The sequence below is a fragment of the Cotesia glomerata genome, linkage group LG8 (genome assembly GCF_020080835.1).
Source record: "Cotesia glomerata isolate CgM1 linkage group LG8, MPM_Cglom_v2.3, whole genome shotgun sequence".
NCBI classification, from domain to species: Eukaryota; Metazoa; Arthropoda; class Insecta; order Hymenoptera; family Braconidae; genus Cotesia; species Cotesia glomerata.
In genome coordinates, this window is record NC_058165.1 from 2,557,210 (window position 1) to 2,584,012 (window position 26,803).

General features: G+C 31.4%; 1 protein-coding gene and 4 long non-coding RNA genes across 6 annotated transcripts; 2 read left to right on the forward strand and 3 right to left on the reverse strand.

The window, feature by feature from the left end:
- Positions 1 to 1,407: 1,407 nt before the first annotated feature.
- Positions 1,408 to 2,995, reverse strand: LOC123270343. Of its 2 annotated transcripts, none has more exons than XR_006510574.1 (5): positions 2,652 to 2,995; positions 2,267 to 2,576; positions 2,118 to 2,186; positions 1,982 to 2,062; positions 1,408 to 1,913 (listed from the first exon to the last, which is right to left on the reverse strand). It is a non-coding gene; the product is annotated as an uncharacterized LOC123270343 (long non-coding RNA). The 2 variants fall into 2 exon arrangements; XR_006510575.1 differs by having other exon boundaries at positions 2,267 to 2,514; positions 2,652 to 2,992.
- Positions 2,996 to 3,749: 754 nt separating this feature from the next.
- LOC123270345 lies at positions 3,750 to 9,049 on the forward strand. The gene is made up of 2 exons (XR_006510577.1): positions 3,750 to 3,983; positions 8,825 to 9,049. It is a non-coding gene; the product is annotated as an uncharacterized LOC123270345 (long non-coding RNA).
- LOC123270344 lies at positions 6,230 to 7,022 on the reverse strand. Its single transcript, XR_006510576.1, has 2 exons — positions 6,841 to 7,022; positions 6,230 to 6,338 (listed from the first exon to the last, which is right to left on the reverse strand). It is a non-coding gene; the product is annotated as an uncharacterized LOC123270344 (long non-coding RNA).
- Positions 9,050 to 9,335: 286 nt separating the features above from the next.
- On the forward strand, positions 9,336 to 11,167 carry LOC123270588. The gene is made up of 2 exons (XR_006510638.1): positions 9,336 to 9,669; positions 10,656 to 11,167. It is a non-coding gene; the product is annotated as an uncharacterized LOC123270588 (long non-coding RNA).
- A 1,806-nt stretch (positions 11,168 to 12,973) lies between these two features.
- On the reverse strand, positions 12,974 to 20,950 carry LOC123270829. The gene is made up of 2 exons (XM_044736976.1): positions 19,163 to 20,950; positions 12,974 to 13,096 (listed from the first exon to the last, which is right to left on the reverse strand). The coding sequence occupies exons 1-2, from the start codon at positions 20,948 to 20,950 to the stop codon at positions 12,974 to 12,976; spliced, it is 1,911 nt and encodes a 636-aa protein (XP_044592911.1).
- Positions 20,951 to 26,803: the final 5,853 nt, after the last annotated feature.

Consider the following 26,803-nt stretch of genomic DNA (forward strand, 5'->3'; position numbering starts at 1 on the left):
TAATCTTGAGACAGCTTATATGTCAATAAATAAGTCATTCCTTCTTTTTTTAATTGATCATAACAGGAAATATATTCCTTAGAGCTATAATCATCCCAATAAAGCCAGTTTTTCGTTTAGTATAAATTAAAGGTGTTCCCTTGTCATTACATAAATTAATAATATAATTTTCAAATTTTAAAGCATGGTCTTTCATTTTCAGATAAGTTTCATCATTCAAAGGGGTATTGAATTCACCCTTAGAAAATTTATTTTTACAATTTAACATATCACCAATATTGTTAAAATTTAAGCAAAATAAAGCTGTTTCAGAACTACCTTCGAAGTCCTTTTGGATTTCTGGATCATCAATTATTTTGTAAAAAACTTTAAAGCTTTTTGACACACTTTCGCTAAGTGTTTGTATGGCTAATTTTACGTTCATTTTATTATTTTGATAATTAACGTGTTTTTTGGTTAACTTATTAGCTACTCTCAAACCTTCTTTGCATTGTAGGTCATACAATTTCTCAATGTATGACCACAAAATAGATTTATTATCAACAGTTTTGATTATTTTGTGATCTCCAAAAGTATTTCGTATTAGTTTAATCATATGACAGAAATCATAAAATATATAACATTTTTCAGATGTCGCCGGATTAGTAAAGTAAAGGCTTAAAAATTGGGTCCGAAGTTCAAATTAGCACCTAAAGAATTGCACCATGCTTATATTTGAAGCTGCTCCGTCAAATGTTAATGAATAAACTTTTGCAATTAGCTTTGTGTAGTAGCTCAAATGCCAATCTCAAAATACTTGCCCGCTCTTCACCATTCAATGATCTAACCAAAAAATAACCAATTGGGATTTTCCAATTTTCGTTCATCGAAACTGCCATTAAAACTAATGCATTTTTTGCTGTAATAGGGTTGTCATTATCAGAGTAAGCAGAATCTGAATTTTGTACTGTCCCGAAGCTTATGCTTCCATGAAATTCTTTTTTATCATAAATTATTTCTTCTTTTATTGACATTTCATCCAGAACCAAATTAACTATACCGCTCTTCTCTGCACATCGCAATTCAATAGCTTTAAAAGATTCATCTGTAAACCCAGGAGATCCATCCACTACTCTGTACCAAGATTTTATAGTTGATACAGATGGTAAATTGTTATTGAACTTTTCTCGAACGTATCTGTAAGCCTTAGGCGAATAAAAATGTAAAGATAATGCAAAAGAACGGACTTGCGGTGTGTATCCTCTTCCATCTTTAACCTTCATAATTGTAATATTTGTTAAATCTTCTGGCATCATACTCTACATAGAAAAAAATATTATGAAGAAAATTATCGATCTAAAAATTTGACATTTTTTTTTTCATTTCGCCATCTTTCCATTTAAAATAAAACAAACTTAATTTGTAAATATTGATAAGCGAAATATTTAATATTAGTTAAAATTTTTATACCGAAATCCGCTGAGAAAAGAAAAATAAAGTAAATATGTACAATTGCTACAAATATTTGATGATAAATACCTTATCATAAAACATCAATAAACTAAATTATTAGTAAAATTCGTGATCCATAACATTTGTGTAAAATATTTACAATTTTATAATTATACAATTTATATTAGTTAGAATATACTATACCATTAGAGCATCACCACTCTCATCAGTTAACATACGGTTTTCCTTAAGATGATTTATTAAATCTTGCAAAGATGAAATTTTTTTCTCGAAGTTCCTCGTTTACTTCTGTAGCTGCTTTATTTTATCCGATTTTTTTTTATCAGTCTCTTTTATTAAAGAAAGGGTTCTTTTACTTCTTTTAGGCGTCGCAAAATCTGATATTGAAATTTCACTAACATGACGAGGCTCGTAAAATTTACACTTTCGAAATTGATTTGGGGAATCAATTTCATGTGGAACTTTAAATAAGAATAAAACAGTATTAATTAGAAAAATATTAACAATAAAATATAATATTTATTCTCACCAGTATTTTCGTCTTCGCTGATAGGATTTGATTTTGCATTTTCTGTAAATTCATTTAAATCAGATTGGTTACAAGAGGCTCCTGGAATTAAAATATTTAACAATATTAAAAAATTAAATTTTTCCATTAAACTTACAAAAATTAATGCTACTATTATTTGAGGTTTGACATTCAGTATTGTCTACTTCAAAACATTTTTTTGGACCTACAAATAGTAGAAATAATATATAAATATTTTTTTTGTTACTATCCTTTTATGTTTTTACATAAATTTTATTATTTTACTTTTTTGCAAAGTATTGAGTACATTATATTGGTTGACAATATTATTCTCAGAAAAACATGATGACGATTGATTGCTGACTCCATTCTCATCAAATACTTCCGATAGCGGCGTGTTTGGTGGTAATTTACTAGTTTTATCAATACTGAGTGGATTTTTTAAATAAAGTGTAGGAACTGCATTACGTTTTATAGAAGATTTAACAACTCCAAAAATTTTTTATTGACAAATATCATCAGCTTTGAAATGTCTGGAACATATGCAAGTTCTTTTTACATCATCATTTTCAGTTAATCCACAAGCATTTAGCCACTTGATCAAATTTAAATATTATTAATAACATAATAAAGGATTTCATCTAAAAAATTAAAAATAATTTGCACTTACTGATGCAAAGAAATATTGTCAGCTCTCGACGCTTTTATATCACATAAATAACACAACTTCACCATTTTTCAATAACTGATTGTTGGAAAAAGAATATTATTTAAATAAAAACAAAAGTTTTTTAAAATTTATAATTGTTTTTCTGAATTACAATAATAAATATATTTGTAAACAGAATCATAACCACAAAATTATTCCCCTCATTCTTCCCCCTCTATTAATATCATGGGGAATTCTCAAGCATGCGCAACGTGAACCAGGTATCTGGGACGAGAGAGAAAATAGTATATGTCGGCACCTTAATAGTGGGACATTCCTTCCCATTTAAACTGTCCATATAGAAGTATTACATATATGGCTGAAAGTAATTATAATATACATAAACGACACAATAATATATCATGAGCATATAATGTATTGTACGTATACTTTAGTTAGTTTCATTCACTGAGTGAATTTCACTCATGCGGACTACATCTAAAGTTAACTTAAAGCAGCACTCGCATTGCACACGGTAATAAGAGGCGCTTTACGTGTATATTTAATGGGAAATCTTTTCACACCTTGATCGAGCTTTGAGAAGTTACATTATCCCCAATGTTACTGAACTTATAATAAGTGATGCTCTAATATATAAAATATGTATAGACGTGTTTTCTATTATTTCATCTGCACGTAACATTCCTGATAGTGTTATAAGGAGTGTACATAGGATTCGTGTTACTAGACGTTTACGAAAATGATAATCCTATTAAATACTCACTAGAAATTTAAACAGTGCGCTACGCGCGCGCCTTAATTTTAACCAATGATAAATCGTGGCCCGGTTTTTGCGAATTTCGACTTATAACTAACTTCAATACTTTCATATATTTTTATTGAGAGGATTATTTTTGGGAATAATTTTTCGGAGTATCCATTATTTTAGTAAATATCAAACAAGTGAATGCACAAAAAATTTGATTACGGGTCTCTGAGTTATTACTAAAGCATTACTTGCACGCGCGCGCTTGCGCGCGAATATCATTTCTAGTAGGAACTAAATATGTCATAATGATAAAATAAAATATTACGATTTTTTTTTCCAGATAACGATGACTATTTATTGAATAAATATTTATTTTCATTAAATACAAAAATTTACGAATTTATTTCAAATCGTGACTACTTAATTCGTTTAATCAGTGACTTCGGTAATAGTTATATTCGATGTTATGCCTCTGAGGACGGTATTACTGTGACAATTAGTCGATGGTTACAAAAGTATTATTGGACATAACATTATCAAGATATCTAATAAATACAGCATCTATTGTTGTTCCGTATCTGGTGGTAGGTTCTCTTGGATTGTTATTAATTTGCTTTTGTTATCTATATACATATAAGCGAAATACCACTGACTCATCACCAGATCTCCGAAACTATTGGACCGATTCATTTAAAATTTGGCATAGGTACTCCTTTTTCACCGTAGATGAGAGATAAGAAGCGATATTACGGAATTCCTATCGGAAATGGATTTTCACTTATTGACCCCCGCTCATAAAAGAAATGGTCCGTTGCTATAGTTACCGTTGCTATGGTTACCATTACCATGATTATACCATTACCAAGGTTACCATTACCATGGTTACCATTACCATGGTTAGCGTTGCCATAGTAACCGTTGCCATGGTAACCGTTGCTATGGTTACCGTTACTATGGTCACCGTCACCATGGTTAATGTTACCATAATAACTGTCAAAATAAATAAATTGTAATAACAAATTCGGGTGTCAACTGAATTCAGAGGAATGATTAGAATAAAAGTAGAAAGTTACTAAATACTAATATTCTATACGTTAGGCAAATACATTTTGATTTCAAATTTTATCGATTGTTTGTTGGGATAGTAGGAATTTATAATCGTACTTTTTTTAAGAAAGACTAGCTAAATCATTAATAACTGAAATAGTTAAAATGTATTGTAATGATCATAAAGGATGAACTCTCCATTATATCATAACACAACTAAATAAAACACAAATTTATTAAGTTGATATTTTTAAATGATTATATTGATTTTAATGATTAAAATTAAAATGGTAAATTGTATCTGATTTATCTTCTCTAAAATTTCACAACGATATCGTTAAATTATAAAAAACGGTCGATTTAGGTTAATTCTTAATAAAATGAATAATAACGAATATATTTTTTAATACCACCTAATTTGTGACGAATTTCTTAATAACAAAGATTAAAAATATTCATTTTTATATTTATATAAGCAGAAATAAATTTATTCATTAACTTATCAATGTTAATTTTCAGTCAAATTAATATAATAACATTGCTGTTTATATTTTCAATTAATATGTGATTAATTTCATAATCTTGATTATTAATATTCATATTTTTATAAAAAATGGCGCTGAGATAAGAAATAATAATCTGAATCAACAATCTTAATAACGTTATTGAAGTTGGCGCTTAAACAAAAGAATAATAACATATTTATTTATGTAATTTCTTAACAAATTCAGAGCTGTAAAAACAATTATTTTAGAGATAAAAAGCGATATAATTTCGTTAAGATTGTTGAAATTAATTATTTTGTTTATATTTTTCGTCTAGGTTACACAATAAAATTTTATTGCATGCCCAGCGAAACGTGCGGGTATCAGTTATCTATATATATAATCGAAATACCACTCACTGACTCACTCATCACAAGATCTCCGAAACTATACGCCCGATTGACTTGAAATTTAGCATAGTTACTCCATTCGTGATGTAGACGCTCAATAAGAACGGATTTTTACGCCATTCCTAGCCAATATAGATTTTTCGTCTACTATCACATATGCTACCCCTCCTCCCCTCTCATTCTGCCCCTCCCCTCTCGTGCCCTATAATCTTCCCCCTTCCCTATCTCTCTTTCTTTCTTTTTTTTTTTCTGTGTATTGTATCTAAATTGACTGTAGTTATTCGGAATTTCCGTAGTATTTGCACTTGATTGACTTCGTCCAATTTGCTGAGATACTTCTTAACTACTACATGCTGCATTTCTTCTAAACCAGCTACATTTCGAGAATTTGTAGTTATTTCATCTATTATTGGATCGTTAATTATTTATGTAAATTCGATGTTTGGAGAAGTAGATAATTCTGTCATCACATCTGCATTTTGTAGACGCCTCCTTCTTTCCGCTTTACGTTGTTTCAATTTATCTCTGTTCTGCTCCCTGTATCTTTGTTGACGTTCTTTTTTTTTTTTGGAGAGCATTTAGTTCATTACCTTGATCATTTCTTTGAATGGATGATGGTTGTATTTTTTCCGAACCAGATGAACTTTGAGCAGCAATTATTTCTTCATTATTCAGTTCTATTCTATTCGTGTTTGAAGAGGTAGATGGTCCGGCAATACTTTGTGAATATTGTATGCGTTCTCTTCTTTCCGCTTCACGCTGCTTCAATTTATCTCTGTTCTTCTCCCTGTATCGTTTTTGACGTTCTTTTTTATTAATATTTACTCTAAAAAATATATAAGTGTTAAAAGAAGCTTAAATAAAATTAATATATTCTGGTACTATTAGATTAATAAAATCTTACATAACAATAATAGTATGTCTTGTGTTTAACTGATTTTGGTGATGTCCAGTTGCAATAATAATATTTTGTGACCCCTGTGATGATTGTTGGGTTCTGAAATATTTATAAAAAATATGTTATTAAAATATACAGAAAAATTTAAATTGGCTTCAATATATTAGTAAACTCAAGAATCTTAGCTAGTTATTTCAATATATTACTAAAGATCGTAAATTATAAATATCAATAATGAATGTTTCACTATAAATTCCACTATAATTAGAAAAATTAATTAATTTTTTAATGTTCATATTAATAACAAATAAGACAAACATTCGTGCGCTGCTGCACGCCATCAGCTGATTTTTGAAATACAATTCTGTCAGTATTAATAAATTTATTCTCTAAGCAATTGTTTTAATGCATTAATTTCAATAAGAATGAAATTAAAATTAGTAATTAATTTAAAAACATTATATGCAATTAAATTTATGTGAATTTTAATCTACCAAGAGAGTAGATTTTACATTTACTGGCGCTCAAAACACACCAAATATACGCGTGCTTAATGCACAGATAAATGCATACTTTAATTATAAAAATATAATTAACTTACTGATGACTTGATAGTGTGTCATAGTGTGATTTTGCTTTCTTTGCAGGAGGCTGATCACTTTCACTCTCTAAATTATCACGGTCAGACATTTTATTATCAGAAAAATAATTTGTTTTCAAGTAAAACACAGGTTATGTGTACTGTAGTAAACAACACTGTATACACTATGGAGTATACACTATAGGTATCCGAGCTCAGTGTAACTGGTTTATCGTCAGCCATTTATTCGAATAAAGATTTGACAACATCGCGTCAACAGCTGAGAAAACAAAAGGATAGAAATATAGTTACAGAGAGAGAAATGTTTAACTCACACACTCATCCACGTCTCAGGTTATGGGTATAATCAAGCGCGCTATTGCCAAATCTGTTTATTTATTCCGGCGAGTAATAAATACCAAAAGTCATTTTATTACTTTACTTTATTAAATAAGTAAAAATTATAAATTATTAAATCGTTTAAATTATTTTAAATTAAAATCAAGAATTTTGACGAATATTGGGAAAACTAAAATTAAAAAATATTTTAACACTATCTTAACTCATTACGCTCGAACTTCCTTAAATATAAAAATAATAAATATTTTAATCTTTTCACAAACCTTGTGGACCAACAGCTGATTCGCCCTAATCCTAGAGTTCATCTTTCTTGATCAACTGGGCCTCCAGGTCGACTTTATTTTTCTTCCTCTTTGAAGCTAGGCATTCCAGTTCCTGGAAGGGTTATGTTAACTCCTTCCTGAGGAACTTCATAGTCTGGATGCTGAACTTGGACCTGTTCCTGTTCCTGTTTCTGTTCCTTAGGCATTTCTTCTTCTTTCATCGGGAAGCTTGAAGAACCCAAGGCCGCTCTCATGCTTCAGCAAAAGATCAGCAATCTCTGAAGACAACTCTCGGCTAGAAAACTTCAGAAACTGGCGCTGGTGCTCGGGATGGTTCGACAATTGGGTTGTTGATCTTCTCTAGGTTCTTCATTACTTCCAAAAGAAGTTCCGCGTTCGGGAAGTTCATCATCTTCTGAGGAAGATGATGATTCTATTCTCTAGCTCTTACCTTGGGGTTAGACTTGGATGTCGATGCGGAAGTGGAGAAAAATGAACTTGTTAAGTCGATTTTTGAAGATGGCACCAGGTACTCGGTGCTGTCCGAACTCTCGTCTGAAGAAGACATTTTTTAAGTGACATTTAGGTTTTATGTTAGATTTTTGGAATAACTAGCACTGGATAAATTCACTTAGCGGCTTGGGTAATGTAAACATAACATAACACGCATTAGTCACGCGTAGTTTATGGGGAGAAATGGAGGGGAGAAGGTAAAGGCAGAAAGGTGGTAAGAAGAAATGGTTCTTAGCTTGGATTGGTAATTTAAAAATTTGCCGGTAAATTTGAAAATTTTTTTATGATTTTTATTGCAAACTCATGATAAGAATAAAATTTTTAATAATACTAAATTTAGCCATATTAATAAAGTTAGCCGACATTTTTAATTTTTTTAATTTTGTTTAATTTATTGAATTAGAAATAAAAAATATTTTTTAAAAATTCCACTTATAGTTATAATACTAAACATAGCCGACGTTTTTAATTTTTTGGTTTTTATTCAATAATTCAATCAGAACAAAAAAATATTTTTTAAAAATTGCACTTTCAGTTTTTCAAGTTTTTTACACATGAAATTTTTTTATAATAATTTTTTCAATACAAAAAAAAATTCTAAAAATTTTTAGATGGCTAAATTAATTTTCATTTATAGTTTTTTAAGTTTCTTAAAAATGAAAGGATTTTTTAAAAATATTTTTGTAACAATTTTTTTAATGAAAAAAATTATAAAAATTTTAATTTTTTTTTTATTGCTTATTTTTCTTTAAATTTACATAATAAAAAAAAATTTTTCTTTCGCACACATGCGCACCTAATTACTAAGGACAACAAAAACAGATGTAAATACTGAGGTACCGAAGTTACAGTTAGACATTTATTAACAGAATGTCCAAATCTTGCTGCCATCAGAACCAGAACTAATCTTCCCAAGGACTTCAATGAATGTCTCAGCTCGAAAAGTGGATGCTACAGGACGTTACTGTTCCTCAAAGAAGCTAAATTATTTAATGACATCTAAAATTATTATTGTTGTGTAGTATGTTAATTTGTACTTCTCTATTGTGGTCGTCAATAACCTTGTAGTTACAAGGCGACCTTAAATAAATAAAATAAAAAAATAAAAAATTATAGTTTAGAAATTTTGAAACCATTAAATAATAATAATAATAATAATAAAATGAAAAATTTTATAATTATAATTATAGTTCAAAAATTTTGAAATCTTTTAATAATAATAATGATGATGATAATAATAAAAATAAAGAAGAAATCAAAAATTTTAAATTATAATTATAGTTTAAAAATTTTGAAACCTTTAAATAATAATAATAATATTTTTTTTTTTATAAGGGGACCTATAGTGTTAACCTACTATGCAGCGCTATTAGGGAATTGCATTAAGTGCTGTTGATTCAAAAGGAAGTGCTAAAACTCCAGTATCTCTTGTTAAACAATAAATAAGTATACTTACTAATAATAATAAAAATTAAAAATAATAATCATCATATTATACATTAAAAGTAGGAAAAAAAATTAAAACTAATTTTTAGATCGTGATTTCTTCTAGAGTGCAATACTACCTATTTAATTAAAAATTTTATTATTTTGATAATATCAAATATTTATACATATGATATTTTGAATATAAAAATATATTTTTATTAATAATAAGTATTTACTCTTGTAGATTCACAATTTATTAGAGAGATAATGATCATAAAGATACCTAGTGAAGTTTGTAAATGCTGAAAAAATGTCGCAATTATATAGTATTAATGCGGTATTTTTTCAGCATTTTTTCGGTTGTTTTGGTCTGTTTTTATCGAAAAATTATGGAACATTTACCGTAAAAATGCCATACATTTACGCTAAAAATTTAGAATATTTACGCTGAAAATGCGGCATATTTACGGTAATAAGGCGGTAAAATGATTGTATTAAAACCATATTTAAAAAATTGTGTAAAATTAAATAACGCTCGGACTGGGATTCGAACCCAGAACCTCCTGAGGACATGTCGGCTACTCTACCATTTGAGCTACCCAGTCTATACCATATTGTTTTTTTGCTTATTCTATAAACATTAAGCCACACCGTCCATCTTACGATAAGCATATTTAAAATTAAATAATATAATTATATATGTGAAATAATATAACTTTTCGATTTTAGAAAATTTGCAATTTTCTAAGTGAGAAATTAAAAATTGAAATTAAAATTAGAATATATTTACTTAACATATGTATTATTTTTATATTAATTACTGCTAAATACCTAATTAAAAAATAATATTCTACATATTTTTTATTCAAAAACAGTATTTATTTTTGCAAAGTAGCGATGGAGAATAAAAAGCAAAATTTAAAATTTTTCATTTTATTCATTTCTAACATAGAAGTGAACTAAAATAAAACTAAATCTTTAACAATTGTCCATTATGTCAGAAAATATTCGGCAAAATTATTGTATTATTACGGTAATTATTTGGAATTTTTTGGGTAAAATTTGGGCATTAATGCGGTAATTGTATAGTATATTTTTGGTAACTGTCCAGCAGAAGTGCAATATATATCCTGGATAACTAGAGTATAAAAACTGGCGAAAACAACTATAGTTTAACCGCATTATTACCAAATTATAACGGTAAATATACGGCATGAGAGCATAAATGCCGAAAAAATTACGGTATTTTTACGGCATTCTCAAAACCGCGAGGGATTGTCGGATTTAATTTTCTTCTTTTTAAATCAAGCGAAGAAATGACGCGCTTTTGCGACTAGAAAATTATATTATAAGTTATTAATACTGTAATTATTAATCCGACAATCTTAATAATTGACACTGAGTTAATAAAACTAGAAAATTTTTATTTTTATTAAAATTAATCGGCATAATAATTGCGTATTAATTGATACTGCCAAAAATAATTATTCAATTTATTTAATATTTTATTTAAATTGTTATAGACAATACAAATGATTTAAACACTTTAAATTTTTTCTTATAAATTATATAATAGACTAGTCGTTATTTTAAATGTAGAAAAATAGAAAAATAATATGGTATTAATTTAATAAGTGATACGAGGATAAGAATGATTTAAAATGTGATCTCGGTAAAGAACTGAATATGAAAGGAAAGATTGTTTTTATTTTTTTATTTTTTTAACAATAAAAGTTGTTAACTATAAATGCATTTCTTCTCAATATCAATATTGATAAATTTATCAAAAATATAGAAGAAAAGAAATATATAACCGGTTTAATTAGAATATGATCAGTGATTAGAAATACTTTTATAAAATATTTCTTAAAAAAATAATTATTAATTCACAACACTGAATTTATTTAAATATTTTTCTCAACAAATGTTTTATTTTAAATCATAACACATTTCACTAAAATTGATAGACTGACAGATTTTGAAAACTGAATGAGAATATGTTGTATTTAATTGTTTTATAGTTTATAGTTAATGAATAGCATAATATTTAATATTTAGGTATGAAATTGTACTAATTAAATTTAGTGTATTGTGACTTATTTTTATCGTTATAAAATGTTGAACTATTTTATTAAAAAAAAATAAAAAATTATCTGAAAAATAATTTAATATAATAATTAGTATATAGATACACTGTGGTGGATATCCTGCCCATGAAGCACCGAATAGAACCTCAAGAGAAGGAAGAGGAGAAGAAGCTGAGCTGGAGGTGGTGGTGGAGAAGATATAGAGATAAAAGATAAAAACAGCTTGTTGACTGGACAAGCCAGAGAGGGAAAGAAATATGCAATCGAGCGCCATGCGATAGAAAAGAGAAATACAAGAGTGGACCATAAAGCGATAAATTAAAACCCCGCGGAGAGACTGCGGGCAAGCGTAAATCCATCATCCCCCTCCTCAACCTTCTATAGTCTTCTCTCTCGAAAAACTATCATACATACGATAGTTACAAATACTAGTTGGATAATAGTGTGCGAACATTATTATCCGATCGGGAACGGGGACCGTTACTTCCCTTAGATGTCGCTTTTTGTTGTCAGAGTTATAGACGCATCGTTAATAATTCCGCTTCAATCGATTGTCTGGAGTCTGAATAGAATATGAGTTGCTCTGCTTTTACGTTTCACATCGCCACCTATCGGAAGCGTTTCTTTATTATTTTTTGGAACATTAAAGCTATTGCACGCTCTAAACGCGAACTTCAATGACTGAGTGCTTCGTTTAGGAATTTATTTTCTCAAAGTTGAAAGGTTGTTAAAATTTTTTAAATATTAAAAATAAGTTACTGGAGGGTGATGAAGGTTTAGCTATAAGGGATTTTGTAATAAACATATGTATTTAATTTAATTAATATTTTTGTATGTTAAGCGTTATTTAAAGACATTGACTATAGAAAAATAAGATTTCTTTTTAAAAAACAATCTGACGCGAAATTTTGAAGTTATGTAAAAAAAACACTTTAGTTGATTTTTTTCGACAACTAACAGGGGAATCGTAAATTTGATTGGTCAAAAAAAGTTCTGTGGTTGATATTGCTTGAATAGTTTGATAAATTATAAAAAAGAAAAAACAATGTCATTGAAATTATATTTTTTTTATTTTGAGAATTAAAATAATTTTTTTGTGTTGTACAATCATGTGATACTATAAAATTAGAAAGAAACAATAAATTGTCCTTTCAATTGTTTGGTTTGATTTGAAATACAATTTGGAATAATTTTATTAAAATCGCTGCCGTGTTGCATTTTTTTTTTTTTTTTCACATAACATGTGAAATTGAATGACTCAATTTAAACTTTACATTAGTCGCAATTATCGTGATTAAGATTGACCAAAGGTATGAAAGTAAGATTATATTTTTGCATTTCTTCATCTAGTCTGTATCTGTACTTTGAGCAAAGTTCAAGATGCCTTGCATGTGTAATAATCAATCCACCACGTTTTAAAAAAAAACGAATTTTATTTATAAAAGACGCAACTTTAATTTTGAATTTCATTGATCTATTAGATTAAACTTACTCTTGCCATTATCAGTGCATCCAAAATAGATGAATGTAGTTACTTTGTGGACCCGTCCAGTGGGTGAAATCCTTTGCTGAAGAGATGTTCACTAATGATCTTTTCACTGATTTATTCTCTCTCTTCGCTGAGTTCTAAATATCTCAAAAAACAAATTAATATCATCTATAAAAACAGAGTTTCCATCATTTGTAAAATATATAATTACTTTTTGAAAGGCGAAATTATTCTGTGATTCCTCTGCGGTTTGCTGCGTCCCAAGGGGTTTCACATTTAGTCCTATCTTACACTCTCCTGATTCGGTAGGGGCAGTGAGTATTGGGACTGTATACACATCCGAAATATTGTCCAGAAATCTAAAACTAATTTTATTTTTGTAAGGGGCTATACAGAAGCTTCTCAAGTTGCAGAAATTAATAACATAATATTAAGCGATATTCGGATGAATATAAAAAAGTTTAGAAAACGGTTGAATCCCAAAGGCCAGCCCTGCAACTTCCCGCTGGTTATATATTTAAGCGCTCAAAAATGCACTTTACTGCTGCTCAGAGCTTTTTAAGTTTTGCACCCAGATCGGGAAGTAGAAATTTCGATGTAATTCCGAAAAAACATTTTTTTACGTCCCGTTAAGAAAATTGAAAATTTTCAAAAATCGGGAAGTTATTGGTTTTACCCCGTTTTTCGAAAATCGAGTTTTCACAGATCTCGACGTTTTGAGGTCCTAGGAAGCTTCCCTGACTATCCCCGCGTGGGTGTCACTACGTCTGTATGTGTGTGTGTGTGTGTGTGTGTGTGAAGTATGTAAACCTCTTATAACTTTTGAACGGTTGAACCGATTTTATCGCGGTTGGTGCCATTCGAAAGGGCTTCGCCAAACTTAGATTTCATAAAAATTTAAACCGACTCGGACCGATAGATTTTAAGAAATTTGGAGAATTCTTAAAAAAAATTTTTTTAGAAGTGGTTTTTTTGGAATAACTTTTAAATGGTTCTACCGATCGATTCCAAAAACTAATCAGCTCTCAACCTTGAAAAACCACGTCGATCACCGCGTGTCAAAATCCGGTCCGGTCAAAATCGGTTGATTCGGTCGAGAGATATCGTGAACGAAAGAAAACCGAAAAAAGTGTTTTTTAAGAGTTACTCCGAAATTTCTAGTTCTACTAATTAAAACTTAGAAATTCTTTATGAGGCTTCAAAAACTGCGTAGAATGCCGCCAACCGCGTAGAAATCGGTTCATTCATTCAAAAGTTATTGCGGTTTGAAAATTTCAAAAATAGTGTTCTATGAAACTTCTATCAGACTTTTGAGCTAAAAGAGCGCAAAAGCACAGAAAAGGTATCTAGAGCTCAAAAAAAAAACGGCCATGTATCAACGGAATTAGCGGGAAGTTGCAGAGATGGCCTTTAGGGTCAACCGTTTTCCTAATTTTTTCGGTTTTTTTCGACAACGATAACTCACGAACGAATCAACCGATTTTGACCGGGCTACTGGCGGTCGACGTAGTTTTTTTATGTTAAAAGCTGAATAGTTTTGGAATTGATCAGTCAAGCCGTTTAAAAGTAATTCCAAAAAAACTACATTTGAAAAAAATTTTTTTTGTAGTTTTTTTGAGATTTCTCAAAATCTACCAATTCGAATCGGTCGCAAATAGTTTATAATACATGGCCGGTCCCAAAATAGTTTAATACATGGTCGTTTTTTTGAGCTCTTCGAGGTTTTAAAAATATAATCTGTGTAATTTTGAGCTCCGAGCTCAAAGAGATACCTGCACTTTTGCGCTCTTTAGCTCAAAAGTCTGATAGAAGTTTCATAGAACACTGATATATTTTTTAAATTTTCAAACCGCAATAACTTTGAATGAATGAACCGATTTCTACTGGGTTGGCAGCATTCTACGCAGTTTTTGAAGCCTCGGCTTGAATTTCTAAGTTTTAATTAATCAGAACTAGAGAACTTGTAGTAACCTTTTTCTTTCTTCGCGTCTGCTCTCGTCTCGACGATCCTGACCGGACCGGATTTTGACACGCGGTGAGATTGACGTGGCCACAAGTTGAGCCAGTTTTTGGAATCGATCGGTAGAACCATTTAAAGAGTTATTCCAAAACCACTTCTAAAAATTTTTTCTATTTTTTTTAAGAATTTTCCAAATTTCTTTAAAACTATCGGTCCGAATCGGTTTAAATTTTCATGAAATCTAAGTTTGGTCAAGCTCTTTCGAATGGCACCAACCTCTGATGAAATCGGTCAAAGCTCTGTCAAAGTTATAAGAGGTTCACATACTTTCACACACACACACATACATACATTGCTGGTTAACATCAGACAACCTCGCGGGGAGTCAGGGTGCTTCCTGTGACCTTCAAACGTCGAGATCTGATGAAAACTCGATTTTTTTGCAAAACGGGAAAGCAACAATATCTTCGATTTTGAAAATCTTCGATTTTCTTAGCGGAAGTTAAAAAGATGTAATTACTCCATAGAAAAAATTTACTCGAATCAAGTAAATAATTTAAAAAGAACTTCATTTTTCTGATTTGAGTAGAAAAATTCTTAAACTAATAAATTTTTCTTGATTTAAAGAAATTTCACTTAATTCAAGAACTTTTCTTTCAAATCAAGTTAATTTCTTTTCAGAGTAATTTATTTGCATTTGCCGCCATTTTTATCTCACATAAGAAAAGAAGAGCGCTTTGTAAACAGGATAAAGCTTCACATTATGAGGCGTGCAAAAAGTAATAGGCTTACCTCAGAGATATTCTCAGGTTTACTGGTATAGTTGAGTTTAGGTGGTCGGAACCAGTCTTGGGACATGAAGAATGTGTTATTGCCATCGATCTTATTTGACCGAAATTGGCAACCAATACGCAGCAAATAATTATGAAATTCTTCATTTTTGATGATTATTACTAAGAAGTATAATCTTTCAAACTATATGACTTTAAAATCCGTCGTCGTTTATATACGACAATTCGCTAGGCGCGGAAGGGGAGTTGAGAATTTGATTGGTCAACAAACATACGATAGAAACTACGAAAGTAGTTTCGGTTACTACGAAAATATCTTATCTTTTCATTTTATTTCTTTATATTAAGAACATGGACTACTGATTCGGCATTTTAAAAACAACTTGCTAGGAATATTTTTCAAGAGTCATATTCTTTTGATTTTTATTAATATTTTGATTTTATTCAACTTTTTTTCTTCTATTTTACATATTTTAAATCTTAATCTATCTGAGTTAAATTTATTTAAACTAAGAACAATTTCTTAGCTAAAAAATTTTACAGCTTGATTTAAACTGATCTAATTCTTACAAATAATTTTCTTGGTTCAATATTTTTGCTTGTTAATTAAATTAATTTTTAATTAAATCACATACTGGTATTTTAAAAAACATTCTTTATATAGTTTTTCAGTTTCAAAAAGATTATCTATTCTACAGATAAAAATAATTTCATTTATCGAAAAGCTAATTAAGTTTTAAAGTTAATTACGATAATTAAAAAAAATAAAGTTATTAATATTTCCATTTAGTAACATTCTTTTCAAAATGCCAAATTTATCGACTACAATCTACGAGCATTCATTTGTGATCTCTGCAATTCAAATCTGGAAAGAGCTATCCACTGAAGTCATAGAATCACTCAGCCTAGACTCCTTCAAAAATAAAGCTTTTGAATTTTTTGAGAAACTAGAACGAGAAAATGTACTATTAATGTCAAACAGGCCATTGAAAAATTTAAAATCAAAAATTACTAAAGTATCTAATATGTTACCATTGAAAAAAATTAGCTTTTTCAAATATTGCTCATTGATTCTATTGTTGTTCTCATTCTTATAAATAGTACAGTACTATTGAATCCGAATAAAACAGTTTCACTGTAAAAATCGCGCCATGTCCACGTTCATAAGATCATGTACGAAAAAAATCCTTTATTTATTTACAACGGATTTGAACGGATTTGTGCCAGATTCTACCGAATCTGTGGATTTTTCAACTATATTATTAAAACATTCAAAATTATTAACTTCCTTAAAATATGATGATGTTAGTCTTATATATTTAATATTGTTATACGTGTACTTTATTATAAAATTATGTATATTATTGTCATTCAGCTAGTTTGCTTTGACATAAAAATTGAATGAATAAATAAATAAATAAAATTTTATTTTCAACGTTATAGATGAATTTTAATAGAATTGTTTTTCTGTTCTTTTTTATGATTGTGCAAGGTAATAATAATAATCTGAAATTTTCAAGTTCAAAGATAAATTTTTATCGCTAAAAATTTATCTACAGTTTTTATTTCGTAATTTTTACCTCCACCATTTAAAATAGCACAAATAATAATAATAATAAAAAATAATTCAATTAATTTTTCTTTATTTTTTATTCTTGAGTTAATAGTTGTTTATCTAAAAAACGAGATTGGTCATTTTAAATAAAAACTATTGAAAATTATTAAAATCAAATAAATTTTAATACTCTTTAATTATTTCTGCTTAATAATAAAAATTGGTTGTCTGTAAAGTCGGTTTACGGACGATATTTTTACGTGACAACGTCATAAAGAAATATTGATGAAAAATTGCATACTTTGTATCTAAATTGCATATTTTGTATCTAAAAATTAAAAAATTTTGAATATTTAAAAATTATTTTAACAAAAAAAAAAGGACTTATTGATACATTGTTAATCAAAAATTGATACAATAATTTGATTATTATTATTTATAATTAATATTAATTATTTTATTATTAAATATTTTATTAATTTATCGTTTATAATTATTATTAATTTATTTATTTATAATTAATATTATTTATTAATAATTATTAATATTATCAACAATAATAATCTAATATCATTGATATAATTTGACATAAATATTTTTAAAACTAGTTTAAAATATTAATTTTTAATTTTCAAATATTATTTACACACTGATAGAAGGATTTATTTGTATTAAAAAATATTTGTTTATAGTTAACGAATCATTTATTAGATACCACTTTTTAGTATTAAACAAATATTTCTTAGTATTTAAAATGATTTGTTTGTATTTAATAAATCTGATATTCATTTATTAAATATTAATAAATCTTTTTAAATACTAAAAGATATTTGTTAAGGACTAAAAAGTCATCTAATTGATAAAAAAAAATGTGAGCCGTCACGGGACGCCTGGCAGATGTGAAACATCGACATTATTTTGTAAAAGTAATATGCAGAAAAGAACAGATTGTGATCCTATAATAAAATTAAGATGAAATATATGAAAATATGTGTTGCAAATTATTCGTAACGTGATTGGCTGAAAGTAATTATAATATACATAAACGACACAATAATATATCATGAGCATATAATGTATTGTACGTATACTTTAGTTAGTTTCATTCACTGAGTGAATTTCACTCATGCGGACTACATCTAAAGTTAACTTAAAGCAGCACTCGCATTGCACACGGTAATAAGAGGCGCTTTACGTGTATATTTAATGGGAAATCTTTTCACACCTTGATCGAGCTTTGAGAAGTTACATTATCCCCAATGTTACTGAACTTATAATAAGTGATGCTCTAATATATAAAATATGTATAGACGTGTTTTCTATTATTTCATCTGCACGTAACATTCCTGATAGTGTTATAAGGAGTGTACATAGGATTCGTGTTACTAGACGTTTACGAAAATGATAATCCTATTAAATACTCACTAGAAATTTAAACAGTGCGCTACGCGCGCGCCTTAATTTTAACCAATGATAAATCGTGGCCCGGTTTTTGCGAATTTCGACTTATAACTAACTTCAATACTTTCATATATTTTTATTGAGAGGATTATTTTTGGGAATAATTTTTCGGAGTATCCATTATTTTAGTAAATATCAAACAAGTGAATGCACAAAAAATTTGATTACGGGTCTCTGAGTTATTACTAAAGCATTACTTGCACGCGCGCGAATATCATTTCTAGTAGGAACTAAATATGTCATAATGATAAAATAAAATATTACGATTTTTTTTTCCAGATAACGATGACTATTTATTGAATAAATATTTTTTTTTTTTTTTTTTTTTTATTTTATTTTATTTACAAGTCGCTTTTTGACATCGAGGTCATCAGCGACTACAACCTTTCTTTTAAATTAAGTGGAATATTGATACATTTTTTAAAAACTTGATTACTTTTTTACATTTATTATAGTCTGTTAGCATTCCTGGGAGATCATCCGTTAGGCCCGCACGTTCTCTGTCTTGCTGGTAGTCGCTGCAGTCAATCAGGAGGTGTTTCACTGATATTGGGGAGTTACAGCGTTGGCATAGATTCTGGGGTTTCTTAGAGATGAGGTATGAATGGGTGAGATTTGTATGGCCGATGCGGATTCGTGTTAGTACAGTCTGTTCCCATCTATCTAATGTTGGGACCACTTCAGAAATATTATTTCTGACATCGTGGAGCTTGCTGGGTCTTTGGAGCCACATGGTATTCCATTGGTTTTTAATTGCCTTGGAGATTATTTTATTGGCCTCAGTAAGTGTGACGGGTGAGTCCGGTGGGCATTCTTCCGCAGTTGCGGCTTTTGCGGCCTGATCAGCTTCCTCATTTCCTGGGATTCCCGTATGGGCGGGTATCCAAACAAGGCTGACCTGTTTTTTAAGTGTCCTGAGGTGGTCTAGTATTTGATGGATACTTTGGATGATAGGATTCTGGGTGAAGATATTTTGGATAGCCCTTAGACAGGACATCGAATCCGTAAAGATGGTGCTGTTTGTGTTGTCCTGTCGATTTTGGATTATCTCAAGGGTATGGAGAATCGCCTTGGCCTCACACGTGAAGATAGAGTTGTAGTCATGTGATCGCTGGGTAACTATAGGGTTAGAGTTCGAGATTACCGCATAGCCTGTTTTTCCGTTGCAGACTGAGCCGTCAGTATAATACTCAATGCATGGTGAATAAATGTCGCGCATTTCACAGAAGAGTGTTCTGAAGATTTCATTGGTTGAAGTTGGTCGATCATGGTCGCTGAGGTCAAGATTCATTGGGATCTGTAAGGATTCCCACGGAGGGAAGTATCCAAGTGATCGTTTATAAACAGTCGGTAGGTGGAGTCCAAGCTCGGCGGTGTAGCGAGCTATCCTTAACCTAAGTGATTCAGGAGCATTGTAATTGAGGTCGTCGTTAGGCGGTACGTTTTTGTAAATGCAATGGTATGCTGGGTTATTCGGGGTTGTGGCTATCGATACCGCGTACTTAATACAAAGTTCTTTCCTTCGGACAGCCAGGGGGAGTTCACCAGCTTCCGCGAGAAGGCTAGCGGCTGGACTCGTTCTGAATGCTCCGAGGCATATTCGACATGCGGAGTTCACGATAGGTTGGAGAGTGTCCAAAAGTGATTTGCTCGCTGAATCGTAGATTATGGCTCCATAGTCCAGCTTAGACCTGATTAAACAGCGGTAAACTCTTAATAATAATTCCGTACTACCTCCCCATTGCTTGTTGGCTAGAACCTTTAAAATACGCATTCGGTTTTGACATTCGTTCTTTAGGGTTTTAATGTGTTTTTCCCATGTGAGATTTTTATCAATCGTGAGCCCAAGGATTTTAGTTGAGTCCTTTTCCTGGAGTGGTTGGTTGTTGATGAATAGACCGAGATTCTTATTTTTAGTTCCTTTCTGACTGCCGATTATCATATAATCCGATTTTGCTGCTGAGAATTTGAAGCCACAGCTGTCTGCCCAGTCTTGTAAATCGTTCAATGTCTTTTGGACAATATGAAAAGTAAATTCAACATTTTTACCCCAGCACGTAATTGACTGGTCGTCTACGAAGAGGTGTCCTTGGAGAGGAGACTTAACAATGTGGAGAGCATGGTTGATTGTTATAATAAAAAGAATGACACTGAGCACGGCTCCCTGAGGTAATCCGTTAATAGATACTAGCTTGGAGAGGACTCCTTTGATCCGTACTCTCATGCATCGATTGCTCAGAAAGTTATGACAAAGGCAATGAGATTGCCGGAGAAATTAAAGGATATCATTATCTCAATGACTTTTGGGATCCAGGTTGTTTCGTAGGCTTTTTCTATATCTAAGGAAACCATGAGGAGGTGGGCATGGTCGGCAAGCGCATCGCACATATTCGCTTCAATATTGACTAAGTAGTCGGTGGTAGATCTGAAATTTCGGGATCCAAATTGGTGAGGTGCAAGTAGTTCCGCTTTTTCCAATCGCCATCTCAGTCGGTGACATACCATCTTCTCCCATACTTTACATAGGTTGCATGTCAGTGATATTGGCCTATAGTTTGAAGTTTTGGTGCGTTCTTTATTCGGCTTTAGGATCGGAATGACTGTTGCTTCTCTCCACTGATCAGGGAAGGTCTGTGAGTGCCACAAATGGTTATAGATTGCCAGCAGATATTCGAGATATGGGTGGGGAAGGTTCTTGATTAGCGCGTTAGGGATACCGTCAGGTCCTGGACTAGAATTACGACACTTGGAGATGGCTTGTAGTAGTTCGTCAAAAGTAAAGGAATTGTTAATAGGGTCGGAATTTTGCATTGCTTCTTCACGCAGGTTAGGAGGGTCAGTTGCAATACTAGACGTTTCCCGGTGACGATTATGGCCTTTTGAATTTGCAGCGAATGCTTCCGCAAAAATGTCAGCAGTTTCTTGTGCTTTGTTAATTATATTCCCTGTAGAATCGGTAATGGTTGGGGTATGTAGGGGAGCGCGTTTTCCAGATATGGACCCGATTTTACTCCATACAACTGCTGGTGGGGTTTTTTCGTTAATCGACGAAGTAAAATTATTCCAGCAGTCTTTTTTACTCTTTTTAACAGTCCTTCGGGCGACAGCTCTGGTTCTCTTGAAGGCTATCATGTTCTCTTCGTTGGGATTTTTTTTATATTTGCGGAAGGCTTTTTTGGAGTCTTTAATTGCTGATTTACAGTCCGTGTTCCACCATGGAATCGATTTCCGTTTTCTTGACCCAGATGATTTAGGGATTGATTCAGTGGCTGCGGCTGTAATTATATTGGTGAAAGAGTCGACAATCTCATTTGCTGTCATATTAGAGAAGGTCGAGGTGTTGGGAAGGAGCTGTTTCTGATCTTGAAGGATACTCAGATATTTCTTCCAGTTGGCGTTTTTAACAACCCATTTCTGTGGATAGCATGGTGATTCGTCGTGTGCTTCCGGGAAGTTGATGGCAATCGGATAGTGGTCACTGCTGGAATCGTCTTCGGCGACAGTCCATTCAAGGTCATATGCGATAGTAGATGACGCGAAGGTGAGGTCAATGGAGCTATGTTGGCCTGATTTAGTATCGAAATGGGTACTTGAACCGTTATTTAGGATGATTGCCTGATCTAGTTCATCATACCAGCTTTCTATGATTCTGCCGCGTCGATCGGTACTATTGGACCCCCATAGAGGATTATGGGCATTAAAATCGCCACATAGGATGTATGGAGTAGGAAGTTGGCTTATAATATCTGAAAGTTCATTCTTGCATAGTGGTCTGCTATTCGGGAGGTAGATACTGCATATAGTGACAGGGTGAGCTGATAGAACTCTTGCAGCTACAGCTTCTAGGGGGGTATCTAGTTGAAGCTTTTCGATATTCCACTTATCCTTGATAAACACTGCCACGCCTCCGCTGGCTCGTATTCCGTTACTTCGATTTTTGTATACCGCTTCGTATCCTCGGATTGACGCACAGAAATCGTTTTTGAAATTGGTCTCCTGGAGGCAGATGCAATCATAGTCTGTTTCTCTCAACAGTACTTCTAAAAACTCTTTTTTGGCGAAAAAACCGTTTATATTCCATTGCAGGGCGCGCATTACTACACAGGTTCACTTTGCGTGGGGTTGAGTACTCGGGTTTACGAGTATTGGAGCTTATTTGGATATGGGGCTAAGTTAGAGGGCTTCTGGGTGTTTGGCCGAAGCTGGATCGAAAACTGATTCATCAAATTCCATTAAACTGCTATTGGAGGCGATTGAGCTTTGGGAAGAAGTCTCATCGAGGACATTTCCCTCAATTCTGTTTATTGTTCGAGTAAAAAGGTGCTTTTGTTTGCGGTTATTAAGAAGGTTATATAATTTTCTGAGCATCACAGCCGTGTCAGCAGCCTGGAAATTATGTTTTGTAAGTACGGTCTCAATTTCTTTGGTTCCGGGTATATCTTCAAGGAAACTTACTAGTTGCGGAAACGCGCACGGGTAGTCAGTAGGTGAGCTTTTAAATGCCTGCTCAATTTTGGGAGGGAGGATTAGTGGTTTGGGATCGGATTTAGGTTTTTTTGTCAACCTTGTTTGGTCCTTATTGGATGGTGTTGAGAATAATTGATGTTGAGTTGGTAGTGAAGCTGGAGAGGATCCATTGGATCTTGGTCGTTTAGAGATCGAGGTTGTCAAATCACCCCCTGTTCGTGAGGTGGTATTTCGATTATCTTCGTTGTTATTCGGAATTTTAAGTGGCAGCGGGGGAAAGGTAGGTTTTGAAGCGACGCTGGTTTTGGGGGGAGTGATGATGTCCGAGTTATCCTTCGTATTGGTGTCAGCACTCGGTTGAGAGTTTGTACTTGACGGGCAAGCTTTTGCTAGATGCCCTTCCTCTTTGCAGTTGAAACATAGCATTGTATCTAACGTTGGGTAAACATAGTATGATGTGTCCTCAAAATCAATTTTTAATAGTGCGGGAATATTGTTTACCTCTTCAGGCTTAATGAATACTTGTCGTCTGAAGCTTAAAATGTGTTGATACCCTGGAATGTTTAAGCCCGCACGGAGTGTTGATATGTTCGAAATCGGATTAACTTTAAATTCTTTAAGCTTTGCTAGGATGATGTCATTAGAAATTATAGGTGGGACATTAGAGAGAATTAGTCTTTTGTTGCGGGAAATAAGTGGACGCACTACAATATCGGTGTCTCTCAGTTTTACAGTTTTAAATTTGTCGATGAGGGCATCAGCTACTTCTTTTGATGACATATAAATACAGACTCGGTTGTTGGCGATTCTTGAAAGATGCCGGATGTTTTCCGGACCAACTTTGTTTCCCACTGCAATTGCATATTCGTGTAATTGGACACCGTCAATTGTGTCCAAAATAATGGCTTGATCTTTAGAAGGGACGTTCTCGGTCAGTAAGGCATTGGTGTAGTTTCGTTGCGAGTTCATTGTGATGGACAAAATCTCTTGGAACAGAGATTCACCGCGCAATAATTACACTCGTAGGAAATGGACAAACTATACTCAGAGTATTGAAACTTTTAACACACTAATGATTGGTCGTGTATACTTGTATACAAATCACCGCACAACTTACACGTAGAACGGAGCACTCAAAAACACGTCTGCTCGGTACGCACGTTGGCGAACGACTGGAATAAATATTTATTTTCATTAAATACAAAAATTTACGAATTTATTTCAAATCGTGACTACTTAATTCGTTTAATCAGTGACTTCGGTAATAGTTATATTCGATGTTATGCCTCTGAGGACGGTATTACTGTGACAATTAGTCGATGGTTACAAAAGTATTATTGGACATAACATTATCAAGATATCTAATAAATACAGCATCTATGGTTGTTCCGTATCTGGTGGTAGGTTCTCTTGGATTGTTATTAATTTGCTTTTGTTATCTATATACATATAAGCGAAATACCACTGACTCATCACCAGATCTCCGAAACTATTGGACCGATTCATTTAAAATTTGGCATAGGTACTCCTTTTTCACCGTAGATGAGAGATAAGAAGCGATATTACGGAATTCCTATCGGAAATGGATTTTCACTTATTGACCCCCGCTCATAAAAGAAATGGTCCGTTGCTATAGTTACCGTTGCTATGGTTACCATTACCATGATTATACCATTACCATGGTTACCATTACCAAGGTTACCATTACCAAGGTTACCATTACCATGGTTACCATTACCATGGTTAGCGTTGCCATAGTAACCGTTGCCATGGTAACCGTTGCTATGGTTACCGTTACTATGGTCACCGTCACCATGGTTAATGTTACCATAATAACTGTCAAAATAAATAAATTGTAATAACAAATTCGGGTGTCAACTGAATTCAGAGGAATGATTAGAATAAAAGTAGAAAGTTACTAAATACTAATATTCTATACGTTAGGCAAATACATTTTGATTTCAAATTTTATCGATTGTTTGTTGGGATAGTAGGAATTTATAATCGTACTTTTTTTAAGAAAGACTAGCTAAATCATTAATAACTGAAATAGTTAAAATGTATTGTAATGATCATAAAGGATGAACTCCATTATATCATAACACAACTAAATAAAACACAAATTTATTAAGTTGATATTTTTAAATGATTATATTGATTTTAATGATTAAAATTAAAATGGTAAATTGTAGGGGAGAAGGGGGTCAAATGAACCACGGGGCAATTGAACCACTCGACTTAAAAAATCGAAAAAATTGAAAAAACGCTTCATGCTCTTAGAATTAGATTCTAATATGTTAAACTCGGATATGATCAAAATTTGAAATCATTGCGATCGATAAATTTTGAAAAATTGAGATTTTCTTATTTTTAGGCATGCAAACTTTCTTTTCGGCTGGTGACAAATTGTTTAATAATATTTAAATTTTTGAATTAATTGATAAAATTTGAATTATAGTAGTTGTATATACTTATATTTTATAATCCTCAACTTTGTTTATAGTGATAGAATGGTTTATTTATTTATTATTTACTATTAATTGTTTTAAAATTATACGGGGTCAATTGAACCAGCAGTCCCGGGGACGATTGAACCATACGGAGAAGCATGGGACATGCGCGCGCATCTTGACTCGACGTGAAAAATACTCAGGGAAGTAACCTAACAATTTGATAAACTCAATTTGTAATTAAAATTATTTTTAAATCGATTTTTAATTTATTAAATATAATATATGTGTATTAAAAATGTGCAACAGTAATATTAGAAAGTAACAATTAATATGTTATTTATTAAAAGTTCGGGTTTGAGTTATAAATGTCATTGGTTCAATTGACCCCGAGCGGGGGTCAATTGAACCATTCGACGCGTTTGGATAAATTAATAATTTTTAAAAATTCACGTTGTTTATTAACTAATTTATGTATTGATAATGATAGTAGACTTAATAAACTATCATTCCAAGAAAAAAAAAGTTATTATTTAGTTTTAATTCGAATAGTAAAAAATTACTAAACTTTTTTTGGTTCAATTGACCCCCTTCTCCCCTATCTGATTTATCTTCTCTAAAATTTCACAACGATATCGTTAAATTATAAAAAACGGTCGATTTAGGTTAATTCTTAATAAAATGAATAATAACGAATATATTTTTTAATACCACTTAATTTGTGACGAATTTCTTAATAACAAAGATTAAAAATATTCATTTTTATATTTATATAAGCAGAAATAAATTTATTCATTAACTTATCAATGTTAATTTTCAGTCAAATTAATATAATAACATTGCTGTTTATATTTTCAATTAATATGTGATTAATTTCATAATCTTGATTATTAATATTCATATTTTTATAAAAAATGGCGCTGAGATAAGAAATAATAATCTGAATCAACAATCTTAATAACGTTATTGAAGTTGGCGCTTAAACAAAAGAATAATAACATATTTATTTATGTAATTTCTTAACAAATTCAGAGCTGTAAAAACAATTATTTTAGAGATAAAAAGCGATATAATTTCGTTAAGATTGTTGAAATTAATTATTTTGTTTATATTTTTCGTCTAGGTTACACAATAAAATTTTATTGCATGCCCAGCGAAGC

Excerpts from the sequence above, each read along its gene's own strand:
- LOC123270829 (XM_044736976.1), bottom strand. The coding sequence starts at position 20,950 with ATGAGAGTACGGATCAAAGGAGTCCTCTCCAAGCTAGTATCTATTAAC. Across the intron at positions 13,097-19,162 it reads ACTATAATAAATGTAAAAAA|AACTCAGCGAAGAGAGAGAA; the intron begins GTAATCAAGTTT and ends TGAGATATTTAG.